Here is a 12,735-nt window from a genome sequence, read left to right as displayed (position 1 = left end):
GCATTAAAAATAAAACAGACTATTTAAGCAAAGAGATGATTTATCATAGGTTTGCCTGATATGCAGTAGGCATGGTGAGGGAAAAAATCTGTAAGGGATAAATAGTGAGATAAAACATTACTGTTAGAAAGCCCTGCATAGAATAGTAGCTTTAGACATAAAGGAAAGCCCTTAATGAAGGCATTACTTCCCCAAGGGGCTGCATGGTTTCCAGTGGGCAGATGGATTAGATGATCTAACAGAGGGCTGTCCAACTTCTAAGTGCCTTCTAAGTGCCTGGCGGCTGCATGCCCCAAGGGCTGCACCGGTGGTGACCACGAGTCCCCGGGTCACATGCCATGCAGAGAGCCCTCTGCTGCAACACATGCCTACAGTACCTCCTCACCATTGCACCATGCACCCAGCACAGCCCATGGCTCATCCAAAGTGAATCAGTGATTACCATCCAACATTTGATGTCTAGGTATGACTGACAAAACAAACTGGGATTTTCCTTCCTAATGGCCCAAAACTCCCATTTCTGGGCGTGGAGGATTGTGACATAAAATGTCACAACTGCCAAGTGTGATAAGACACAGAGCAGCTGTTACTTTCTCAGGACTAATCTTGTCTATATTGGGCTATGAGTAATTTGGACTAAATTCCAACATTTTGTGGGATAAAATGTAAAAATAGTCTCTGAAAAACTTGTTTTTTTAAATCACACTTTTTGAAGCTGCTCAGAAGTTTGGAATTTTAGAAAGTATCCTAGAACAAACTTAAAGACATGGTGGGATAATTTACGTGACTGGAATACAGTAATGGATGGGTATAGCTTTTCCAGGAAGGAAAGATGGAGAAGAGAAGATGTTTTCCTATAGAAGGCAATATACACATGTTCTGAGGTGCAGCACTAAGTGGAAGGTAGCCCTATTGAAAGTAGGGCTGTGCAAAACGGCTGCTAAAATTTCATTTCAGAGGCGTTTCAGCCCATTTCAATGCCTGAAACACCAAATCCAAAATGAAACTAAACGAAACCATCCAAAGTATTTCAGAAATGTTTCGGATGTTTCAGAGGTGGGCTTGTGGGGAAACAGAAACACAGAAGAAGGAGGGGAAGGACTGCTCTGACACTGACATCTGTAGCTGGCCAGGGTCTGCGATGTGTACTCTGGGGGAGGGACGGCAGCCTGCTGTCATCCCACATGCAGATCCAGGGGCCTGCACCCCCACCCAGGAGGAATCTTGCACAGGCCTGAAGCCCTCCCAGGGGGCACAGACCCTCCGATCTTCATGTGGGATGACAGCAGGTTGCCACTGCCAGCTGGGGCCAGTGGCAGGACCAGTCTTTCTGGCGCTTGGCGTGGGCTGCACCAAACACTGGTCCCAGCCAGCAGTGGCAGCCTGCTGTCATCTCGCACGCAGATCCGGGGACCCGTGCCCCTGGGAAGAGTCTGGCACAACCCCACAGCCCTCCTTTTAAAGTGCCAGGAGGCTGGGGCCAGGCAGGGGATGGGGCCAGGTAGGGAAGCCATGGGGGCGTCTCCCGCTGCTCCTCCAGCTGTGCCTGCCTCTTCCCAGGCACAGGGGGCCACAGGAGAAGCCCCCACGGCTGCTCTGCCTGGCCCAAGCCTCCTAGTACTTTAAAAAAGAAAAAGCATTGCATTCACGGGCTGTAGCAGCAGCGATCAGGGTTGCTGGGGGCTTGTGGCAGAGCCTCCCCACGCAGCACGGGGCAGTGGAAGGCAGCAGAGATCATGCCCGCCCCTCACTTAGCACCTGCGGTACCTGTCGCATCACACAAGTGCAGTGTGGCTCAGCATGGTGCCACACGCTGTCTGGGAGCTGGGGAAGTTCCACCTGTCAGCCGGAGCAGTGCGCCCATAGGCTACAATGGGGAATCATGAAAATGCCTATAACTTTGTCATTTCTTGCCTGATTCAGATGAAAATTGCAGGGACAGTAGCCCCTTCTGAGGGCATGAAGCCTGCCAGGTTTCTAGGAGACAGGTGCAGGGGGGTACATATCATTTGCCAGCCACAGCAGCCTGTTGGCATCCCACGTGCAGATCTAGGGGCCTGCACCCCCAGTAGGAGTCTGGCACAACCCCACAGTTGGTTGCGCAGGATGACAGGAGGCTGCCTGCCAGCTGGGACCAGCACCGGGTGCAGCCCACACCTACCACCAAGAAGACTACTGCTGCCACTGGCCCCAACAGGCTGAGCTCCATGGGGCTGGCCGAGTTGCTCAGAGCACAGCCCCAGCTCTCCCCCACCTCCCACTACCAGATTGCTCTGAAACGCAAAACATTTTGAAACTTTTAAAATGTTTTGAGTACCCTCATTTAGTTTCAAAGCTGTTTCAAAGCCTTTTGTTTCATTTTGATTTCGCTATTTCGAGCTCGAAAAGCATCAAAACGGCTTCAAATTAAGCACCTGCCAAAATTTCACACAGCCCTACTATCAAATGTACAAAAGCTAATTTTAGGAAATAATAAATGCACATGAATTCCTTCTGCTCCATTTCTACAACAATAGATTATCTTTTTCACTAATATCATTACTAAAAAAACAACCTCTGAGTTCAAAAACCGTGCATGAGGTCCACCAAAAATGTAACTGGTCTTAAATCTAAATCAGATTTTGGTCTGTCACCTCCTTTTTGAACTCCCCCATTTACTCCCATTATACATGCAAAAAAAATGAGCAATTTGAGCCAACTTAGTAACACAGGCTGCTGACAGACATGAAAAAAGCAAACAAAAAAACCCTGCGCTTTACCAGAAGAAGCAGTGCGTTAGTTCAACACTTTGCAGTGTCTGTATGGATCGGGCACTTCAGCAGGGCTTTTTGGCACTTTTATCTAATAGTTGATTCAATCATCTGTTAGATAAAAGCACCAAAAAGCCCCACTAAAGCGCCTGATTTATGCAGACGCTGGGTGAGCTGGGTCCAACTAACGCAATGCCCCTTCTGGGCATGTGCTGGGCTCAGCACAGAAACATGTCAAGTTTAAAGTAAAGCACTGTTTTTTTTAGTTTTTTTCACATCTGCAAGGGCCCATACATTTTAGCTAGTTTTACTTCTCCAACACCCTTACATGTTAGCATATCATGACAGAAGCAGGTGATTAACCTGAATAATTACAGATAATGATAGAAGGTGTTTGCTAATAGGGCAGAGGACAACAGTTTCTCCCAAAACAGTCAACTAAATCTTTCTGGATTGGATCCAAATAAGCACTTACATGAGTCAAGTGCAACTGAGGTAGAAACAAGGTGCTAAAGTCCAGGCAAGCAAGCTATACACTATCCCCACTAACTACTTTGGTGCCCAAGAGACCAAGGGCACCTAATTTTTCACAAGTAGAATTACTTAGGGCCAGATCCCCTAAGCAGCCTCTACCAGTTGCTGCTGTGTTTTAAAATAAGAGTAAGCCAGCCTTCCATGCCCATGGAGATGACAGCCGCAAGTCTAGGAGAGGATTTCAGGTTGTGAATCACAGGCTCGCAGAGATGCCTAACTCAAAACTACAGAAAGGCACTAAAGCCTAGGAGGGAGGGGAGAAATCAGACAATCATTTCTCATCAACATTTTCTATTGGATGACTTTGGCATCTACCTACTCAGTGTGCTAGATGTTGCAAATCCCATTTCCAAGGAACACAAATTCCTCTCACACCCTGTACATGAAACCTTGGTTCCTAAACTCAGGTTTGTGATGTCCACTCTCAGAGCTAGCTGCCACAGTTCCAAGCTGAACCTCCATATCCCTCAGTCTTATGTTGTTCCTACATCAATCAATCAATCAAGCGCCTCTAGCCAAACACCACTTTTTCAGGCCTGGAGCTCAAAATTATATCCCCCAGCCTAAAGCAACTCTGCCTACCAAGCCACACGTGCACCTCCTGGCCTCATAGGTACCTCTGCTCCTCTGGCAGGGAGGTCCTGCACCTCAATTAGCATGGGAGGAGAGCAGGAAAGGGTTCACGAGTGCTTAACTCATTCCATCCCTCCTTCCTCAGCCCCAGTCAACTCCAAACGAGGGATCTCACCTGCCCCCACCCCCAGCCCTTGCAGCGTAGGGAGAAAAGAGAACTGAGAAGACAAGTGCACTTTGCACAAGGGAGGCAGTTCTATCCCGAACCATCAGAGTCCAACTCTTCTTTTTTGGACAGTAAAGGAAGAATATCAGCTTCTCCCTTCACTGTCCAAAAAGTCTCTTTCTGCCTGAAGTGACAGAAAAAAAACCTCTGCCTGGCCCTTGCAATAGGTCTGCTTGACTGTGCATCCTGAGGAAAATAGAGAGGGCAGCCAGAAAGTCTGTTGTGAAGGACTTCAAGTCACATGAAGGTCAGAGCTTTAAGCATCAATCTGAGACTGGCTGCAGACCAGCCAACAAAATCACCTGTGAGAAAACAGCAACAGCAACAGCCGCCCTTTTCCAATGGCATTACTGAGTACTAATCAGCTTAAGCCAACAAATAATGAAGGAACAAACCAACAAAACTAGCCACTGAATTATGCCATTTTGTTATTTAATAAAGGAATCACTCCACCATGCAAGGCACCTTGTCAGAATCAGATGATAAAAACATGCCACTGAATGGAAAAGGAAAGAGTTGGAGTTAATTTCTGCCCTTGCACATAACATACAGCCACACAAACTTGCATCTACATCCCGCTAAACCTCAAAGCAAGACTAGGTTACGAGAGTTTCTGAACATAAGAACTACCCAGATGTTGCTGGAAGAGATCTCTGTGGGATTCCACAGATGGTACTCCTCTGTGTGTCTCACTGTTCCAAGGATGCACTAAACCAGCATAAAGTGAGGGCACACTATACTGCTGAAAATGATGTTTTTCAGATATGGTATAAAATAAGAATCTTAAGGATCCTAGAGACATTAACCATGGTCTCCTGCTCAAATTCCATACCACATTATTACATTCTACCTATCTAAATTCTTGCTGTAGCTGCCCTGAAGCATCCTCAAACATATACATTGTTCCCCACCATAAGTATCTGCATTTCAATGGTAAATCAAATTGTCCTGTGCATAGTTTGTAAAGTGCATAAAGGATGGAAGGTGCTATGGAAAAGTTAAATTATTATTATGCAATGATGTACTAAGTTAGGGGTTGGCAACCATTTTGCTTGGCACACCACAGCCAGCCCAGGCTCTGGGCAGCTGCCTCTGACCACGGAACCCAGGCTACTCACAGCAGGTGGCTGGGAGGCCGCACACCCTGCTGAAAGCAGCCTGGGCTCCATAGCAAGAAAGCAAATGCCCAGAGCTCTGGATGAATGTGGCATGCAGCTGAGAGTCTGTAAACTGCTGTACCAGGCTCTAGTGCCCCGGCACTGGCAGCAGCTGCACACACCCATAAGAGCATATAGCAGGGAAGAGGCCAAGACAGTGCAACTCTAGCCCCTCTCCTGCTGTCCACCTGGAGATGTACATGCCGCCAGCAACAAGTGGGGCTGGGGCACAGCCAACCTTGGTACAACTTTTTGCAGCCTCTCTGCTACCTGCTGCAAGCAGCCCAGGTTCTGTGGAGGGCAGCAGAGGCCTACCCAAAGCCCAGGTGGCTGTGGCAGATGGCTGGGAGGCTGCAAGCCACTGCGCTGAAGTCTGCAGATCCCCTGCCTTGCTCATGGCTGGCAGGGGAGGGACCAGGGTTGCTCTTTCCTGGCCCCTTCCCCACCATGTGCACTAAGGCACCCATGCAGCTATCACCAGCCACACAATGGGGCCATGGTTCCAGACCGCGAGGCAGCTCTTTGCAGCATGTCCGCAGCCTGCCCGCAGCCTGCTGAGAGCCCGCTGGCTCCATGGCCAGTGGCAGCTGCATGTGTACCTCACAGCGTGTGGCAAGGAAAAGGCCGGGGCAGCGCAATCCCTACCCTGCCCCTACCCTGGAGGTGTCCATGCACCTGCTGCCAGCAACGAGAATCGGACCCCTCACAGCTCCGCATCCCGCCGCATCTGCCCCTGGCACGCAAGTCACGACACGGGTTGAGGCTGGGGTATTTTTGGCACTCCAGCCAAAAACGTTGCCATCCCCTGGCACTGAATCAAATTCCCTCCAAGACTGTCCTCCATACTTGTATAAGATGCACCTGAACTCCTACATACGTGGTTAACCATAAAATAGTAAAAAATCCCTTCCTTCTTCTAACCAACCATTAAGTGTCATAAGTTGACAATATTATTTAGGGTTTAATATATCCATTTGAAATTTTACAACATAGTGTGACAGGTTTATTATAACAACTAAAAATGTATAAAATGTATAAGTAAATCCTTTGCACTACTCTGAAAAAATCTCTACCTCTGCACTGATTTATTAAGGGAAAGGAACTAATACCACCTTCTTGGAAGCCTGAATATAACGTTTTTCCTTTTCCAATGATAACACTAGTAATATCAGTGCAGCTTTTAATACAGGTCTTTCCAATTCAAACAGCCAGCAGAGGGAGTAGATAGGTCCAAATACACTAACTCAGAGAAGAGGGTCTTAAGTTTAAGAACATTAACTTCTTAAAAGTGAAAGAGGTATTATTACATTACGCAGAGCCTGTCGATTTATTTTGTATTTTAAAGACATTCAAAAAAATTTAAAAGGCTTCTTATATAAAGATCTCATTCGTCAAACTAAAATGAAATTCTGTATGATTATGAATGCATTAAAGGCTGACACTGGTCAGTAAGTTGCATACTTAGTTCTGAAATCGTGCACAATGCAAAGAGAATCTCATGTATATACATTTCATACATGCAAGAGTAAACAAACTTTCCAAAAATACAGGATGCTATTAATGTGACCTATTGGCATGAGAATAATAAATTAAAATAATTTAAAAGCTGATCTGTATAACAGTAGATTAAATAGTCTGTAAGGCCAAAACATTTAGTTCTTAGCAGGGATAAGGGACTTACTTCATGGTTTTACTTTGAAAGTTATATAAAAAACACACACATATAGATACAAACACATTCTTACACCCCAAAATTCAAAACAGACCCAATTAATGACAGTGGATTATATGCCTGATACTGTTCCCAAAAAGAGAGGAAGCAGGGGCGGGTAATGGGACTTCACTGCTGTTCTAAAACATTAAACAAAAGCTGTTCTACTCTGAAAAGTCACAATATGAAAAGCACAGAAAGGTTTTCTGCTGTTTCTCCTTCCACAAGAAACTTGCCTCATTTTATGTCTTAGGCCACTATCTTCAATGCCTACCACAAACTAACCAAACAGTGATGGCGGTTTTGATCAGCTGGATAACTAGATTTATATTAATTAAATTCAATTAAATAAACTGCATGATTTAGAACCATCAAGTTGCAAAACAGACAACTATTTAAATATGTGATGATACTCTCCTTACTCTGGTCAGCACTACTACACATCTCATCCCCACGTTCACTATATTTGCATTTTTTAATTAAAACATAAGTTCTTCAAGATAGCTCCCATTTGTTGTTCAGTGCCTAGTTCAAGAGAACACAGATCCTAACTGGGGTTTCTGTGCGACTCCACTAATCACTTAATAGGTAACACACATCTTCTTCAGTAAAGATGTTTACCCCTCTCAGTAACACAGAGCCAGCATCAGAGCAAGAGCCTGCTCTGGCCCCCATGTCATCCACTCCAACTTAAGGATGATTCAATTCCAAAACCAAGTTCTGCCCATAGTTACACACATCCGTCACTGCTAAAGACCAAGGAAAACTCAACTTCAGGTGATGAACAGCAGGCCACATACCAGTTTTGCCACAAGCCAGGCCCAAAGGAATAATCCAGACTTTATTTTCATAGTTTCATAGTTGGTAGGGTCGGAAGTGACCTGAGCAGGTCGAGTCTGACCCCCTGCCGTGGCAGGAAAGAATACAGGGGTCAAACAACCCCAGCAAGATGTTCATCTGTCCTCCTCTTAAACATCCCCACGGTAGGTGCCTGCACCACTTCTCTTGGAAGCTGGTTCCAGCCCCTAGCCGCCCTGACCGTGAAGTAGCGCCTCCTGATATCCAGCTTAAATCTACCCTCCGCCAGCTTGTGACGGTTATTCCTGGTCACTCCTGGCAGTGCTCGGGGCAACAGGGACTCCCCCAATGCCTGCTGATCCCCCCTGACTAGTTTATAACAGGCCACAAGATCCCCCCTCAGCCTTCTCTTTTGGAGGCTGAACAGGTTCAGGTCCCGTAGCCTCTCCTCATAGGGCCTGCCCTGTTGTCCCCTGATCATACAAGCGGCCCCCCCCGGACCCTCTCCATGCTGTCAACATCCCTCTTGAAGTGTGGCGCCCAGAACTGGACGCAGTACTCCAGCTGCGGCCTGACCAGTGCCGCATAGAGGGGGAGGATCACCTCCTTGGACCTGCTCGAGATGCATCTGTGGATGCATGACAAGGTACGGCTGGCCTTCCTAACTGCCTCCCCACACTGCCGGCCCATGTTCATCTTGGAGTCAATGATGACCCCAAGATCCCTTTCCGCCTCCGTGCTGACAAGAGGGGAGTTCCGCAAACTGTAGGTATGGTGCCAGTTGTTCCTCCCGAGGTGCATCACCTTGCACTTGTCTGTGTTGACACCCATCCTATTCTCATCCGCCCACCCTTGTAACCTGTCTAGCTCTGATTGTAGCCTGTTGCATCCTTCTAGTGTGCCCACGTCCCCCAAATCTGAACAGGGTGCTTTTTACCCCCTTGTCCAAATCACTGATGAAGATGTTGAACAGTGTGGGCCCGAGGACCGAGCCCTGCGGAACCCCAGTGCCCACGTCCTTCCAGGTTGAGAAGGACCCATCCACTACCACCCTCTGGGTGCGGCCCTCCAGCCAGCTGGCGACCCATTTGACTGTGTGGGTGTCTACACCACAGCTCCCCAGTTTCTTAATGAGAACAGGGTGAGAGACAGTGTCAAAAGCCTTCCGGAAGTTCAGGAAGACTATATCCACTGCTACCCCTGCATCTAATCTGGTGATCTGATAGTAAAAGGCCACCAGGTTGGTCTCATCGTTACTCCATAGCAAGACCCCCACCTCCACCATATGCCTCTGTGACATTGCAGCATGGAATCAACTTGTTACCTTAAACTACAGCACTATCAAGTTATAACATGATACTGCACAAGTCCTAAGCATTATCAGAGTTACAATGACATTCCCACAAGCATGGACTCTGTTCTGCAAAAAAAAAAATATTCACACATGAGCAGTCTTGTGGAACATTATGGAACATTATATGGCTCTCTAATTGTTTGCAGCTCCAGATACTTCCTTTGCACAACATGCAAAATGTCGTCTCTTGAAAATTAAAACTATTCCACAGAAAACAAAGTGCAGAAACTTAATGTGTAATTCCATTGAAAAGGTCAGGCACTGTGGATTTATTACATACTTCCCAATGTTGTTTTGTATCCCAAATTATATAAAACTTATTTTTTTAAAAAAAGACACAATACAGTAACAAAAGGCATTTACCTGTCCCACTGCAGGCCACTCCAATGCTCTAATTGTGACAAAAGCAGCATCACAGAAGAGCATTAACCAGCCAGATATGGCACAAACTAAAATTGCAATACCTGAAATAAAAAAGAAAAAAAAAAAAAACAAAGACTACTTTGGATGTCTCTATTAGCCTGATTATGGTCACAGTGGTGGGAAGACACCTCTCAATTTTACCTGCTTCCCAACCTTTGAAACTTTGATTAGGTCACCTATGTCTCTCTTCCAAGAAACTCATTCCCATTTCTATCATCTTTCCCATGTTAATAGTGTCAGATTCTGTAATTTTCCAAAGTTTAAACCTCGGCATGCATACTGAGCAGCATTTGGGACATAAAACAGTAACAACTGAGAAATCTGTAATACAATCCATCAAACCTAACATGTTGCCTTAATTTTCCTTTACTACCTCACCCCCTTTAAAACAATAATATCCTTTTTGTGATCCTGTAACTTATCAGCAGTCCCTTAATACATGGACGATGGTTTTCCAGTACACAGGAAAGTGACTACGAAGTCCATACACGATTGAAGAGGCTGACCCGAGATCTACATGTTTGACCAGGTATCACTACCAATTATGTGGTCCTATAACCATTACCATGTGAAGTATTCAGAATGCAGACTACTTGCCAGGAAACTTATTTTCACTTACTGAGATTCTGCTGTTTGCAAAAGCTCTGCTAAATCTGCATAATATCTTGTTTGACTTCATTTCCCATTTTTCATTTGACCACACATGCACTATTAAAAAAAAAATTGAACTGCAGTGACCTGGCCTAATGTTTTCAATATATTTTCCATAACAATCTCTTTTCCTGACCTGAACAAGCGTATCAGAGAATTGGCTCATTTGGAATATATGCTTTGACTTGGTTCCTTGCTCTCAGAACTACTTATTTTATCATGTGTGAATGGTGCTCCATTTGTGACCTGCCTTCTGCAACCCTCTGAAGCAGAGGTTCTCAACTCATTTGTAAACATCAGTGGCCAGTCCCAACCCAGTGCCCCTCACTCCCGACCCACTGCCTCCCAGCTCCAGGCCCCAGCCCCCCCCAAGCAGCCCCTCGCCAGCTGGAACTCTGCCATCCTGCAAGGGAAAAGCCAGCATCCCATGTTTTGCTCCTTTAAAGGAGAATCCATTTTTTTAAATTTGTTGATCCATTTTTAAAACTTGTTCACCACTCTTTCATATGTTCTTGTGACCCACTTTTGGGTCGTGACCCAGCAGTTGAGAAACACTGCTCTAGAGAGAGGGAGGGAATACAGATTGAGAGAATTAAGGCATGCCACAAGCCTCTCTTTCCAGATTTCTCTTCTACAGGCACATCTGAGATTAACTCCACATCTCTGTATCACAAAATCAGCATCCACACATACAGAAAAGGTAAAAATGTCACTGAATGGCATCAGGAAACACTGAACGACCTGGGAAGAAGGGTTTGCACAAGGATCATGGTGCTGTTTCCCACGGCTACCAGGTAACCAAATCCCGCTCAGCCAATTCCATGTAAATCAGCCAGGAGGTGCTGAACAAAGTGGGGAGAGTCCAGACAGCAACCCTAGGATGCCAGGGACCCTCCAGAAATGCAGCTCTCCACATCAAACCCTTCTTCACAGCCCCACAAATCAACTAAAGAAAATGAAGTTGAGAAAATGGGATTCCACAGCCTTCATGGGTGGCAATCACTAGCTTACAAAACCACGGCAGGGCTTTTCTTGAAAGAAAACAAACCCCACATGTGCCAGCAAGGGAGGATGACAAAAAATTAGTCCCAGAGCAGGTTTACCAAGCAGGAGGATGACAAAGTCAGTCCCAGAGCCAGCTTACAAAGGTGCCTCAGCAGTAGGCAAGGCAGGCTGGAACCGCAAAGATGTGTCAGAAGGAAATGGGGCATTTCCACATGGGGCTTGAGCCAGAGGAGGGAAACACGAGCTTCTCAAGTCTCCAGCCACATCCCCCCAGTCCTCCGGCAAGGAGAGGGGCTGGCAGAGGGAGGGTGAGAAAGGGGGGAGAGACTGGACTAGCGCACAACCGAACAGGAGAGCGGACGAGAACACAGATGTGTAGACAGAGGGACAGAGAGAAAGAGTGACACACACACAAAGACACGCGCACACACAAAGACACAGCCACACAAAGACAAAGACATGGGCACCCAGACCCGGGCCGCCCGCCCGCCCTGCCTCCCCTGTCCCGGGCAGAGCCCTCGCCCCCGTGTGCCGCCTGTGGTCGGGCCCCCGGGGGCAGCGGCGTTGGCGGGCGGAGCCCCCGCCCCGCGCCGCTCCCGCAGCCCTGCGCCATGTGCTCCGCGCCCGGCCGCCTCCCACGTGCGCCCGGCGGGGCAGGGGCAGGGCCCGGGCCCGGACACCTACTGGTGCTGAGGAAGCAGTCGGTGAAGCGTCGGAAGCAGCTGCCCGAGGCAGATCCATCTTCCATGTCTGGCCCCAGGAGCAGGGCGAGGCGGAGGCGGAGGCGGAGGGGAAGCAGGCGCCGCTTGGCCGCCCCGCAGCCCTGCTCCAGCGAGCCCGTGGCCGCGGGCAGCGGCAGCACCCGGGGCCGGGGCCGGGGCACAGCGCAGGGCGGGCAGGAGGCAGCCCCGGAGCGCCCGTTCCTGCCGCCGCGATGGAGTGAGGAGCTGCAGCTGCGGCAGCCGCCCCGCTCCTGCCTCCTCCCTGCGCCCTCCCCCCGGAGGCGGGAGGAGGAGGAGGACGAGGCGGGGGCTGCCGCACAGGACGCCGCCGCCGCCGCCCGAGGGCGATGCCGCCTGTGTTTCCCCCCCCACCCCGCTGCAAGGCGCCTCCTAGTGCAGCTGTGCACCTGCGGCGCCTTGGCATGCTCAGCCGGGTGGGGGGGAGGCGAGCAACAAGAGGCGCTGCTCTGCCCGCGGTGGGACACGGGCGCTCCCGAGGCTGCCAGGAGCCGTTGGGCCCCGCCAGGGCTGCAGGGCACCTCCTTGCCGGACGCCTCCAGCCCAATGGGCGAGGCTGGCAGCGGCGCCGCTCAAACGCCCCGTGCACACGGGGCCGGCCGGCCGCGCCTCGGGGCTCCGGGGGCCGCCCCGACCCTGCTGCTGGGCGCCCCCCTCTGCGGCGGCGGCCGCTGAGGGGAGGAGGGAGTCGCTCGCGGGCCGCACTGCGGGGGAGCCGCGGGGCAGGGGCCGCGCGCTCGCTGGGAGTCGGGAGCCGGCGCGAGCCTGGGGCTCGACCCGCGCCCCGCGCCGCGCGGGAGGGAAGGAGCCTAG

General features: G+C 49.2%; 1 protein-coding gene across 1 annotated transcript in view; it reads right to left on the bottom strand.

Annotated features, from left to right (window-relative positions):
• Nucleotides 1–12,055, bottom strand: part of PDE10A (phosphodiesterase 10A) — a 262,401-nt gene extending 250,346 nt beyond the window's left edge. Inside the window, exon 1 of the mRNA XM_019549980.1 lies at nt 11,867–12,055. Within this exon, the coding sequence (XP_019405525.1) occupies nt 11,867–11,930 (64 nt within the window). The 5' untranslated portion in view covers nt 11,931–12,055. The remainder of the gene's footprint in view (nt 1–11,866) is intronic.
• Between the last annotated feature and the right edge of the window lie 680 nt (nt 12,056–12,735).

The sequence above is a fragment of the Crocodylus porosus genome, unplaced genomic scaffold (genome assembly GCF_001723895.1).
Source record: "Crocodylus porosus isolate Cpor-Errol unplaced genomic scaffold, CroPor_comp1, whole genome shotgun sequence".
Lineage (NCBI taxonomy): Eukaryota > Metazoa > Chordata > Crocodylia > Crocodylidae > Crocodylus > Crocodylus porosus.
Note: the sequence above shows the minus strand (reverse complement) of the source record. Positions and strands in the feature narration are given on the sequence as shown.